The following is a 13,697-nucleotide window of genomic DNA, read 5'->3' on the forward strand; positions in this document are numbered from 1 at the left end:
AGAGGACAATAGAACAAGCCTCTTGGGCCATCTGTGTGTAGTATCTCCTAAAACAGGGACTTCAGCCAGACTTCAGTGCCTAAACCAAGGCCTCTGAACATAGTTATAAACATAAATCTTCAACCACTGAAATCAATACCTAGCCCAGTGACAGGCCATAAAACCTGACTCAAGGCACAATTGCTGAGTAAATGAAACAATATCTATTAACTGTATGTATCACTTCCTCAAAATATAAAGAAAATAATTACAGTTATGGCAGTCTTTGAAATTAGGGAGGTCTGTTACAATAAAACATCTCTACCAAAACAATGCCTGGCCCTATTTTTCTAATGAGTTGGCCTTTTCAAACCTGAATTTTCCCCACGAATAAACAAAGAAGAGACAGTGCCAATGAATCACATCAAGGAAGAAAGGGCTTCCTGCATTATGCTAACGTCTATTAAAGAACAGAAATCTAATGCAAGATGCATCAAATGAGGACAGAATCTCTGGAGAGAGGATCCGGCTGGCACGCTGATGCCATGTAGCTTGGAGCCTGTGCCAGCATTTCCATTACAAAAATCCTATAATCCAAAGCCACAGCAAATTGAATAAATAGCTAATAATTAAGTTGCTGCCCCTCTCCTATTCCAGAAAAATAATTTAAAAATTAAATTGTATACATAGATATGGGAGAATTATGCCACTGGCAATGCTAATGAGTTTAGAATTTATAAAAGACTCCCTACCTCCCAATCCATTTTTCTGCCTTGATCTGAATTTCAGTATCTTTCATTGTGGTGTTGTTATTATAGAAATTGCTTTTTAGGGGGAAAACTCCAAGAGTCTTACAATTATAAATATCTGAGTTTAAAAGATGCTGAAAATAGTCCATATCTTCTGATTCTAAAAATAAAGAAACTGTACCTCAGAGGAGTTATAAATGGCAGAGCCCAAGACTATGGAAATAATAATTTAATTTCATCTCCTCTCAAATCCTCTTAGAGCTTTGTTTTTATAGAATGTATATATAACTGCCTTTTATTAGGAGACTATGAAAACATGAAATATACTATGCATTTGTCCTTAGGAAGAACTTTATAGTTTCAATGAATGTTAAGTAAAATCTTACAGAAACACAAGGCTAACATTTTTCACAGATACGGATAATGTCATTTAGATAATGGGAAGCAATACAATCAAATCTTGGAGCTGGAAAGGATTTTATATATTTTCCAGCACAACCACTTTTACATACAAGGTAACCAAAGACCATTAAGGTCGTGATATATAAGATCACTCAATTAGAGGGACAGAGCCAGCGTTTCCTAACTCCTCACTCAAGGGTGGTTCTATTACATCACACTGACTTTTCCACATTACGGTCTGGTACAGTAACTGGTATTTTAATTTGCAAAAATATTTGGTGTTATAAAATATCAGTTCATGACCCTCTTGGTTTCTAAGGCTGTGCACTATGGCCCCCTTATTATTTTCAGTCTCCTTCTATAGCATAAAGGTAACCTTTTCTCTCAAGGACTACCACATCCACTGATTTCAAAAAAGCAAGACAGAAATAACTCAGACCTGGCCGCTTCTGGTATAAGATGAACTAACATGAGCAGCCAAATAATGGAGAGGACACAGGCATCCCTGTCCCTCACAATCAGGTGAAACATGCTTTTGTTCATTTCTCCTTGCTGCCTCTGGCCACTTGTCAGACCCTTTTAGCCAGGCTGCACTGACTGAGGACTGGCTCATCCATTTGAAAGCTAAAATCCTAAACCTAAAGCCTCCTTGAATCACATCCCTTGGTGATACAGTGTAAGCACCCTCCTCTGCCACTAGCTGTAAGACTTCAATTAAGCTATGTCCGTCTTTGGGTCTCTATTTGCTCATGGATGAAATGGCAGGGTTCTCTCCAGCCGTCAAATGCCATGGTCTATGATTTAATGGATAATTACTCCCATAAAGGGAGAGGGAGAGGTAAATAAAGGTGGCCTCTTGATGTACTGCATTTGAATCCTGACCCTACTTCCTCTGCCTCTGCCCAGCCAAATCAGTTTGCCTGCAGGGGAGTTGAGTCACTTTTATTTTTGAGATGGGGGTCTCACTCTATTGCCCAGGATGGAGTGCAGAGGTGCAATCTCAGCTCACTGCAACCTCTGTCTCCTGGGTTCAAGCGATTCTCCTGCCTCAGCCTTCCAAGTAGCTGGTATTACAGGTGTCCACCACCACACCTGGCTAATTTTTTTGTATTTTTAGTAGAGATGGGGTCTCGTCATGTTGGCCAGGCTGGTCTTGAACTCCTGGCCTCAAGTAATCTGCCCACCTTGGCCTCCCAAAGTGCTGGGATTAGAGGCGTGAGCCACCGCGCCCAGCTGAGAGTCACATTCTAGAGTGGGTGGAAGAATGTCTGAATGGAAAGAATTGCATAATCCCCACGAACAACTGGAGGGGCCTAGGAGAGACTGGCAAAAGACAGAAAAAGCAGAGATGCTCAGGAACAAAGCAGGGGCTGTGGGAGGAAAGGCTGACTCATGTCTCAAAGCACAGGCTGAATCCTAGATTTCATCCTGCCAGGACAAATGTTAGGGAAGTCATAAATGCTACAAGAAATGCTATCAATAAGTACTTTCCTGCTGCATTACACTGATGTGGGGCAGTTTTGTGACAAAGACTTACTGCCTACCCAAAGGATGGAGCACAGAGCAAAACTATAAAAATCCTTTCCATGTGTTGCCCCAAAAGACTTGTCCAAATTACGATCTTTGCCTACATAGTAGTGAGGCAGACACGTAACTATGAAATCACCATCTGGAGCCAGATGTATAAACTTCACTTCCTGGCTGTGGCTAAACTCAACCAGCCATTGTCTAGCTCAGGGGTGTTTAATCTTTTTGTTTCCCTGGGCCACAGTGGAAGAAGAATTGTCTTGGACCACACATAAAATACACTAACACTAATGACAGCTGATGAGCTAGAAAAAAAAAAAAGGTCCATGCATAAATGTCATAATGTTTTAAGAAAGTTTACAAATTTGTGTTGGGCTGCATTCAAAACTATCCTGGGCTGCATGAGGCCCATGGGCCATGGGTTGGACAAGCTTGATCTAGCTCAACCTACTGCTTGGATCCCAACAACATACGACTCTGGGCAGGGACCCTTCACATCCATAGTCACTACAAATCTGTATATTTATTATGATAATTTTCTGGCAGGTGACAGTGACAGTACAGGTTTTGAAGAAATGGCAGCAGGAGGATCATGTGGATTAGTGCCAGGATGGCCTGTTCCAAATCTACATAAAAGCACATTATCAGCACACAAAACCCTGAATGTATGCTTATGTTACCTATGTTCACGATACTAATATCCACCATGGCAGCGATGTCACCATAGCTCTATTTGGGGTCCCCAGATCTTGCAAAATTGTTATCAAGATGACAGATAACCTTTAAAAAGTGAAAACACCAATAAAATGAGACTGCATAAAAAGTCCATGTTCTTAACAGTAGTCACCTGTGGAACTTTAATGTTTGTCTGGAAAATTTCAAGAATGCAATGGCCTGCCTCTCAGGCTCACGGGGGGCTTCCAAAAACCTCTATCCAGTGTCAGAGTTAATAACAACATTGCTAGGGGTGTCACCATGAGTGAAAAAGGGGGAGACTCAATCCAGAATCTAAAACACTGCTAAAGGCAGCGTTCGTACACACAACACAAATCTGGAGCACTTCAGAGGGTAGAAAGAAGAACTAGATCACCCGGCAAGGGTGGGAAATGAGCTCCCATCTGTGCCTCACCTAAATAGGTCACACTGAATGACTCCTTGTAGTGGAAAAATGTTAATGATTTGTCCTCAGTTTCAAAACTGGACTATATTTTTGATGTGCTCATTTTTAAAGTAGGGTTTACTGAGGTATAATTTACATGGTAAATTTAATCCTTTTAGCGCACTAGTCTCTGGGTTGGAAAAACTCACACAATCCCATAGCCAACTAGCACCATCGAGATACAAAGGTTTCATCGGCCCCGAAATTCCTTCATGCCCCTTTGTAGTCAACTCCTACCCCTAGCCCAACAACCACTGATTTGATAAAACCAGACTGTGTTTAAGACTCCACTCTACACATCTACCCTATTTCACTGATTTGAAGACACCGTCCCCCAACACACACCAAAAATGAACACTGTGAAATGAGAATGTATTTCACAATTAATGTCATTTTATATTATAATCGGCAACAATTTTTGTTTTTAGAGTTACATGAAATAACAATGTGTCTTACAACCTATGGTGCTTTATTAAGTCTTTTATTTTGAAACACTCATTGAATACTTACGACATGCTAAGCATTCTTTTAGGCACTGCAAATACAAAAATGAACAGCATGGTCTTCAAAGAATTATCACTTGAGAGGAGGAGATATAATTATAATGCAATGTGATCATGTCTACAGCAGAGCATTATCTGCTCATTACAACTAAGTAAAATTATCTCTACATTGGCCACTCTTCTGCCTTTGGGAAAAAATTTCCCCAAATCATGTCCTTCCATGTACAAGGAAATAAGAATGAATGCAGTTACCATTCAGCTTCATTCTACTCATCCCAAGAATGAGTTATTGCCACACCATCTGACATACTGCCTACAAACAATACAATTATTTTCTCCATAATACTATGCTGCTGTAGTAGAGAAGGCTCATTTTAGTGTTCAACAGCTGCAAAGCTTTTATGATAATATTGAAGAGAAGTCACTGAAAATAACTGCTTAATCTGTGAAAGGCAGATGTCCCCAGTCTTTCATACACATGCTTCGAGGTCCCCAAACTCTTCCCTGGACAACTTTTAAAGGACAATGCAGAGAAGAAAAGTTAGTGCTCTTACCTGGTTCTTGAAAGTGTTCTTCATTTGATAGAGTCCTGGACAAAACGAGTATTAATGCTTCTTTAAACTGGTCAAAATGTACCTAGAAAAAAACAAAAAATAGATTTAAAGTAATTTCCATAGCTCTAAGAATGCAAACCTATATACAAAGTACTGATTTGATAGAACTGTTTTCTTTCCATCCTGACAGCCTTGAAGTAAGTCATAATACAATTTGTTGCTTTTTTTCTTCATTTCTCCAAAGACAGAAGGGAAAACAGGTTGATCATTTTGATCCCCAGTGTCATAAACATTCACATCAATACTCACTCCCTAAGAGAAAAGCTATGTAGCAAATTCATCTTTATAAACTCAGAAAAAGATACATTTTAAACTCTTAGTTCCTTTTATTTTTCTGAACAAGACTACCCATTGGAAGAGCCTTACCAAGCAAATGAGCCAACGGAACGGTGCCCCACAGATGCTTTCGTACCTTGAGATATTCTAGAAGGGAGTGATTTGTCTTTTGAGGATGACTTGAATACAGTCTTGCTTGGGGGCAGGTATATAATATTTATTTCCCAAGGCCCCTATGATTCCATAAACAAGCAAAAATCAATAGCAAATTTACAAAGGATAAAAGAACCTTAAGAAGTATTTTTCGGAATTCTTAAAAAATAGAGTTATCTTGAATGAAGTTGGAAAGTACCTGAGTTTTATTTAAGTAAATAGTCAGAACTAGGATATTACTTTGTTGATAAGGTAAAAGCATTTTCTTTATGGCCACGGATATTCTCTAACTTAAATGTATGTCATGGGGTTTCTTCTCATCACAATTCTAGTTTGACAATGTGGCACCTATTGACATAGAACCCCATGTAAACACAATTGGTAAATTTGTAATTCAGACTGCTATGGGGTAAGTCTCTTTGGATGTCATTACAAAACACTGCCCAGAGGTTTAATATAGGTGACAGATAAACTTCCAAATCCAATTTACAAAAGCAGCAAATTTGATTAGTTATTGAAACAATGAACAAAAAAATCATATCATGTCTTATCTGTGAAAATCAAAACAAAATCGAGGAATCCATTGAGATTTATATGTCATAAAATTGTATCTCCTTGCAATATACCACACTCTCCCAAAGTATATGTGATTTCTCTACCATGTTAGTTTTGATTGATTGGAATTACTTCCTGAAATCGTTGGATTATATTTCATATATTTAAGGTGTACAACTTGATGATTTATGTATACAATGTGAAATAATTACCATATTCAAGCTAATTAAAATATATATCACCTCACAGAACTACCTTTTTACAGACTTTAAAAATCTACATAATCTAAGGAGCCAGAGCAGAAGTCTGTCAAGGAAAACCAGGCATCTGCGAAAGATCCAGGGCGGTACAATCCATGACAGGGTAAAAGACTGTAGAAAGGCAGGCTACGTTAATTAGGTTTCACAGTCAAACAGCCTGGGGGAGGGAGGACAGCCAGTCCCGCTACTGTCCCAGAGTCAGAGATAGGCTCCAGCTGACATGGTCAAGGCCATCTTCCCAACAGCCAGTTCACAAACACCACACACTCAAGAACTATGCCACTCAGAGCCACTTCACAGGCATCTATGAATTTCCACAGAATCATTCATTCTTCTCAGGGCAGCCAGAGCAGGGTTAGGAGGATGCACACAGGCTCTACAGCCAGGTGAGTCCAGGCTGTAAGCCGAGCTCTTCCTTTGCTTCCTGATGTGAACTAGTGACATTACAAAGCCTCTCCAAGCTCTAGTTTGTTCATCTGGAAAACTGGGGATATCTAACGACAGATATTTATTATTCATTCAATAAATATTTATTGAGCAGTTGCTCTTTACCAGGCACTACATGTGGCCCTGATGACACAGTAGTAAATGAAGGTGACAAGCCCCTGTGCCATGATGCTCATAGTCTCAGGAAATGTCACAGAGAGTCCAGGCAGCTGCTAAGAGCACTGCATGTATTTTATGGTATTTATTAATACCACCTCCCTGTGTTAGGAAGATAAAATGAGAATTAGGTAAAGTATCAAGAATGTCCTGGGACTCTTGGATACCCAGCAAGTGGTAGTTAATTCTACCAAGGAATAGTAAAAGGGGTGACCGATTGTTCCCATCACTTTTATAAAGAATCAGGGCCATGGCTGGGCATGGTAGCTCATACCTGTGATCCCAACACTTTGAGAGGCTGGGGCAGGTGAATTACATGAGGCCAGGAGTTTGAGACCAGCCTGGCCAACATAGTGAAAAACCACCTCTACTAAAAATACAAAAATAAGCTGAGCATGGTGGCATGCACCTGTAATCTCAGCTACTTGGGAGGCTGAGTTAGGACAATTGCTTGAACTCAGGAGGTGTAGGTTGCAGTGAACCAAGATCGAGCCACTGCACTCCAGCCTGGGCAACAAGAGCAAAACTCCAAATCAAAAGAAAAAAAAAAAAAGAATCAGGGTCATATTTTCAAGCAAAGCGAATGGCCATGACAGTGACCAAGTCAGCCAAGTGTGAGTGGTGAGGGGTGGCAGCAGGGAGGTCCGAGGGCCTGCCTTCTCTCTGAGGATCTGTGGAGTTGCCCAGTATCAGAGAAACTGATTCAGTTTGCTGTATTTAGGGACTTGTAACTCTAGGTTTCTTCTCTCTCCTAAGGCTATTAATGGAGGGGACTGAATGAAACCTAAGTGTCTCGTTTCAAGAATTACTAGTTGAATGTAAAGAAGGTTCTCTTTCAAAGTAAGGTGTTTGTCTGGAGGATTTCAGATCCTCTGCACTTGACTCTGTGGGTCTCCCCTGGGTCTTCTGAAGGTATAAGTTTTGATGGAGATCATTGGAAATAACCTTCCTGAATTTGGTCCTGACATAGTTATATTCATAGTTCAAAGGTCACTCAGTAGTCCATCTACCTCAATTTTGCTTTCTCTGATAAATGACAAAGACAACTATAATCTGGAATTAATTCTAATAAACTTCCAAGACTTTATGTGAGGCCTAAGTATCCTTTGAATATGGTATGACAAACACACAAGCTTTTGAGACAGTGTAAGCTTCATTTATATGGAGTTTGTTTATTTCACAGCCTCACCTATCTGGAGTACAGCAGCCAACCAGGAAAGAAACACACGGGGTCAAATGCTGAGGGAGGTTTCATAAAGTCCAGGCACTCTTCCCATAGAAAATGCCACAGGACCAACTCAGGATTTCTACATTCCTACTCCACCTCATTATTACAAACCTCATGATCCTGCTTCCCAACTCTCTACAGATTGGAAGCAGCAAGTAAAAGACAGCGGCACTCCAAGCTAAATATACAAGGAGTAATTACTGACATATTTGCCAGGTGTGGTGACGTGCGCCTGTCATCCCAGATACTTGGGAGGCTGAAATAGGAGAACTGCTTGACGACAGCAGTTTGAGACCAGCCTGATAACACAGCAAGACTCCATCTCGAAAACAGAAAAATAAAAGAAGCAATTATTGACCTATCGAGATTGAGGAAAGACATTAACCCTCCTCCTTCAAACAAAAATAAAGTATAATGCTTTTTATACTTTACAAAGATATTTTTAAAAATCTATTAAAAACTACATAAACTATAAAAAAGACAACAGGTGCATTTAAAAACTGAATAGATTGGGGTTGTGTAGTGCTGGGGCAAGGATTCATTCAGTGAATCCTGAGGGAATTACTATTTTTCTTTTTTGTTTTTTGTTGTTGTTGTTGAGATGGAGTCTCGCTCTTGTCACCTAGGCTGGAGTGCAATGGTGCAATCTCAGCTCACTGCAACCTCCAACTCCTGGGTTCAGGCAATTCCCCTGCCTCATCCTCCTGAATTGCTGGGATTACAGGTGCCCGCCACCACACCTGGCTAATTTTTGTATTTTTAGTAGAGACAGGATTTTACCATGTTATGCAGGCTGGTCTCAAACTCCTGACCTCAGGTGATCCGCGTTCCTGGTCTCTCAAAGTGTAAGGATTACAGGTGTGAGCCACCACGCCCAGCTCTGAGGGTATTACTCTTAAGAACGGAAGAAAAACTGATGGGTCAGGAGATTTTAAATGATCAAGAACACTCTAATTGTGTTTAATACACTCTTGTACAGGATAAAACTAAAATTCTTAATCCTCGAGGGTATTACTGTCGGTTCATTCTTTCCTAGACATTGTGTCATTCGAATCTCACAATATTCACATGAGTCACGGCAGAGAACCTACCTCAACAGTGAAAGGAGAGAGGTAAAGAAGGCATGCCCCAGGCCTTCTGACCAGACTCATCAGAGCCCAGCAAGCCTGCCTGGCTCTGGCCCTCTTCCCTCTTGGTCTGACCTCTCAGTGAAATCCCTTGCTGCTGCTACGAGTCAAATTCTCAACTTCACATGAAGCCACCAGGTGTAAAGCACACATCAGGTATAAGGCAGAATCAGGAGATACATAACCTCTGCCCTCAAGGAGTTTATCAGCTACACCACAGCCTCCAGAAAGTGGAAGGGTGGAATGAGGAAAAAGAGAGGAAGGTTTATTAGTAACTACAAAATAGAAACTGGTACGTGCCTGAGAAAGACGAAAGTTGGTAGGGGCCTCTGATAAACAAGCATGTCCTACTTGGCCAATAGGTAGGAAAAGAGGGACAGTTTTGCAACGCTTGAATTCTCTAAGATCTTCACAGACAGAGATGAAAGGTTTCCAAAATGTACTTGTGATGCAGTAAATCAGCCTCATTTTAGATGAAAGGGGCTCTATAAAAGATTAAACATGACTATTAACTCAGAGGCTCTTCACAGCCCAATAATATCCACTTGGTTGAATTCCTCTTTTCCCAACAAAAAGTCTGAAAATTCACATACCACTCAGCAGCTGGTCCAAACCACTGGAGCAGCTTTAAGCCTTGCATTGATCTTTATTTCCCTTCTTGCAAGTGGAGACATTGGGCCCTTGGATTTAAATGGCAGTAAATGCCTCATTTTAAAGAGATAGTTCTCTTGTGGAGGAAGAGACTGCTATTTTCCATCAATGTTCATGAATAGTGATGTGGTGGAAATGCCCCTTAGGGCACAACCCAAAACCAAAATGCTGATGAGCGTCTCCACTGGTGGGCTATGTTGAGTGACTGGAATGTTTAAGTACCATTTTTCCCCTTTCCAAGGGAGCTTTACTATTGCATTTTGTTAAAAATTAGAAATCTCCACAAATATATAATACAATTAAGTCCCACAAAGTAACAAGGTTCTGAGTTGTGCATACACTGGTTGGTACCTCCTCATCTGAATAACAATTGCTGCCATTCATTTTACAAGCATTCCCATACCTTGTATGCCTCAAAGGGCAGTTTGCAGCAATGGGAAAATTACATGACTGACGAAAAACACACATGACATTTAAACTAGATTAAGTGGAAGACCAACCAAGTCTGATATTTTTGTCATGTGTCACCACCTCTTAGGAGAAATTTATCTCATCACTCTTCCTCTCCACATTTCATATGAGTGCTTTTTTAGAAACACAATTTGCTTTTTTTAAAAAAAGAACTTAAGTACCACACAAGAAACAAATTCAAACCACACACACACAAAAGCCCGGTAACAGGAAGTAGAATAAGGAAGCTAATGTTGCATAAACTCATCTCGTGCAATTGTGGAGATCAAAAGCAGTTTCCATACGTGTACAGGCACTGCTTGAAATAGACGCAAGGTGGGAGAACTCAAGCGAGTGCTGAACAAGGTGAGTGTATGAAACAAGACACAGGTCTATGTAACTAATACAAACTTATTAGGTTGGTATTTACTAATGTAAAGAGAAATTAATGAAAGAACATTCAAAACATTGTGTTAATTGACATGGCTGTAGAAATATGGACTTATCAGAAGGTTCATGCACAGGAAAATGCTTACGGCATTATGCAGAGAAATGACACAGACTAAAAAAGAGGCAGTTTTGTAATGAAAGATACATTTACATTTTATTTTAAATAAGGTATTCAGGTTATTGTAACTTAATATTCACTTACTGCAGACAATGCAGAGAGAGGCAAAGTGTATTTTAAAAGGTAGGTTTATAAAACCTAAAGCAACTATATGAAGCTGTACTCCAGACTGATCCAGGGAATCCTGTTTACAGATGGAAATGAATTCAAACAACCAACACACAAAACTTCTAGCAAATTTATTTTCCACTTTAACCATGTTTCTTGGTAAATGATTCCTAGGAAGACACTATTTATCCAAAAGTCATTCTGGGTACATAGAGGGTAGAGGAAAGGAGCATACAGCCAGACACAGCAAGTTAGCTGTGTCCTTGGCTCTATGATAAGCCTTTGATACACACAAATCTCAGTCCACCTTCATCACAGTCTTGTAAGGAAAGTATTCTCCCCATTACACTGATGAAAAAACTGAGGCTCAGAGTATTTAAGATAATATGTTCATATAGTTAAAAAGTGGCAAGAACTGAATGGCCAAGACAATCTTAAGCAAAAAGAACAAAGCTGGAGGCATCATACTACCCACTTCAAACTGTACTACAAAGTTATAGTAACTAAAACGGCATAGTCCTGGTAGAAAAACAGACACATAGACCAATGGAACAGAATAGAAAACTCAGAAATAAGACTGCACACCTACAGCCATCTGATCTTCAACAAACCTGACAAAAACAAGCAGTGGGGAAATGAGTCCCTATTTAATAAATGGTGCTGGGAGAACTGGCTAGTTATATGCAGAAAATTGAAACTAAATCTCTTCCTTACATGTTATACAAAAATTAACTCAAGATAGGTTAAAGATTTAAATGTAAAACCCCAAACTATAAAAACCCTAGAAGAAAATCTATGCAATACCATTCAGGACATAGGCATGGGCAAAAAATTTCATGACAAAAATGCCAAAAGCAATTGCAACTGAAGCAAAAATTGACAAGTGAGATCTAATTAAACTAAAGAGCTTCTGCACAGCAAAAGAAACTATTGTCAGAGTGAACAGACAACCTACAGAATGGGAGAAAATTTTTGCGATCTATCAATCTGACAAAGGTCTAATATCCAGAGTTTACAAGGAACTTAAACACATTTACAAGAAAATAAACAATCCCATAAAAAGTGGGCAAAGGACATGAACAGGCATTTCTCAAAAGAAGACATTCATGCAGCCAACAAACATGAAAAAAAGCTCAATATCACTGATCATTAGAGAAAAGCAAATCAAAATCACAATGAGATGCCATGGCAGTCAGAATGGCAATGAATAAATACTCCAGAAACAACAGATGCTGGTGAGGTTGTGGAGAAAAAGGAACACTTTATGCTGCTGGTGGGAGTGTAAATTAGTTCAATGATTGTGGAAGAAAATGTGGTGATTCCTCAAAGATCTAGAGGCAGAAATACCATTTGATCCAGCAATCCCTTTAACCACAGGAAAATAAATCATTCTATTATAAAGATATATGCATGCATATGTTCACTGCAGCATTACTCACAATAGCAAAGACATGGAATCAACCCAAATACCCATCAATGATAGAATGGATAAAGACAATGTGGTACATGTATACCATGGAATACTATGCAGCCATAAAAAGGAATGGAATCAGCTGGGTGCAGTGGCTCACACCTGTTAATTCCAGCACTTTGGGAGGCCGAGGTGGGCAGATCACAAGGTCAGGAGTTTGAGACCAGCCTGGCCAACACTGTGAAACCCTGTCTCTACTAAAGATACAAGAAATTAGCAGGGCGTGGTGGCGCATGCCTCTAATCCCAGCTTCTCAGGAGGCTGAGGCAGGAGAATTGCTTGAACCCGGGAGGCAGAGGTTGCAGTGAGTGAGCTGTGATTGTGCCACTGTACTCCAGCCTGGGTGACAAGGAGACTCCATCTCAAAAAATAAAAAAATAAAAAAGGAATGAAATCATGGCCTTTGCAGGACATGGATGGACCTGGAAGCCGTTATCCTCAGGAAACTAAAGCAGAACAGAAAACCAAACACCGCATGTTCGCAAAGTGGAAGGTGAACAGTGAAAACACATGGACTCATTGGCAGGGAGGCAGAGGATGGGCAGGGAACAGCATGCACTGGACTTGTGAGGTTGGGGGAGGGAGAGCATCAGGAAGAATATCTCATGAATGCTGGGCTTAATACCTAGGTGATGGGTTGATCTGTGCAGAAACCACCATGACACACATTTACCTATGTAACAAACCTGCACATCCTGCATATGTACCCCAGAGCTTAAAATAAAAGTTGAAGGGGGAAGAAAGCGGCAAGAAGTGGAACTTGAATCCAGGACTGATTTCAAAGCCTGGGCTCTAATTGTATACTATCTCGATGCAGTCGTGGTAGTGTTTGTGGCGCAGGGTGCAGGAATGGAGATTCACTTTTGTATATTTGGAGTTAGAGGAAACTGTGGAGATATACATTCAAATGCAGGGGCTGGGAAATCCAGAATACCATCCTGGCACTGACTCAAATGAGTCATCTGACCTTGCAAAAGCCAAGGTTTCTCTGTCAGACAGATGAACTCTGAAGTCTAAAATCTGAGAAAGACACTGAAGAACTTTAAGTCTCCCCTGTCCAGACAGGAAGGTACTCATAAAAGTATCCATGAAATAATGATGAAATCTAATGGGCATCCCTAACCATAGAAATGCATTATGGGCCGGGTGCAGTGGCTCACACCTGTAATCCCAGCACTTTGGGAGGCCAAGGCAGGCAGATCACGAGGTCAGGAGTTCAAGACCATCCTGGCCAACATGGTGAAACCCCGTCTCTACCAAAAAATACAAAAATTAGCTGGGCGTGGGGGCTCATGCCTATAATCCCAGCTACTT

The 13,697-nt window shown here is 40.4% G+C and overlaps 1 protein-coding gene across 18 annotated transcripts in view; it reads right to left on the bottom strand.

Annotated features, from left to right (window-relative positions):
• NIN (ninein) overlaps window positions 1-13,697 on the bottom strand; it is a 108,202-nt gene that overhangs the window by 80,290 nt on the left and 14,215 nt on the right. For all 18 annotated transcript variants that reach the window (XR_004258611.1, XR_004258610.1, XR_004258612.1 and 15 more), the window contains one exon: window positions 4,874-4,955. Coding sequence is in view for 13 of the 18 variants with exons in the window: in XM_032244568.1 (XP_032100459.1) it covers window positions 4,874-4,955 (82 nt within the window). In the remaining 5 variants the exon portion in view is untranslated. The remainder of the gene's footprint in view (window positions 1-4,873; window positions 4,956-13,697) is intronic.

The sequence above is a fragment of the Sapajus apella genome, unplaced genomic scaffold (assembly GCF_009761245.1).
Source record: "Sapajus apella isolate SASKATOON/1434 unplaced genomic scaffold, GSC_monkey_1.0 scaffold55, whole genome shotgun sequence".
Taxonomy (NCBI): Eukaryota; Metazoa; Chordata; class Mammalia; order Primates; family Cebidae; genus Sapajus; species Sapajus apella.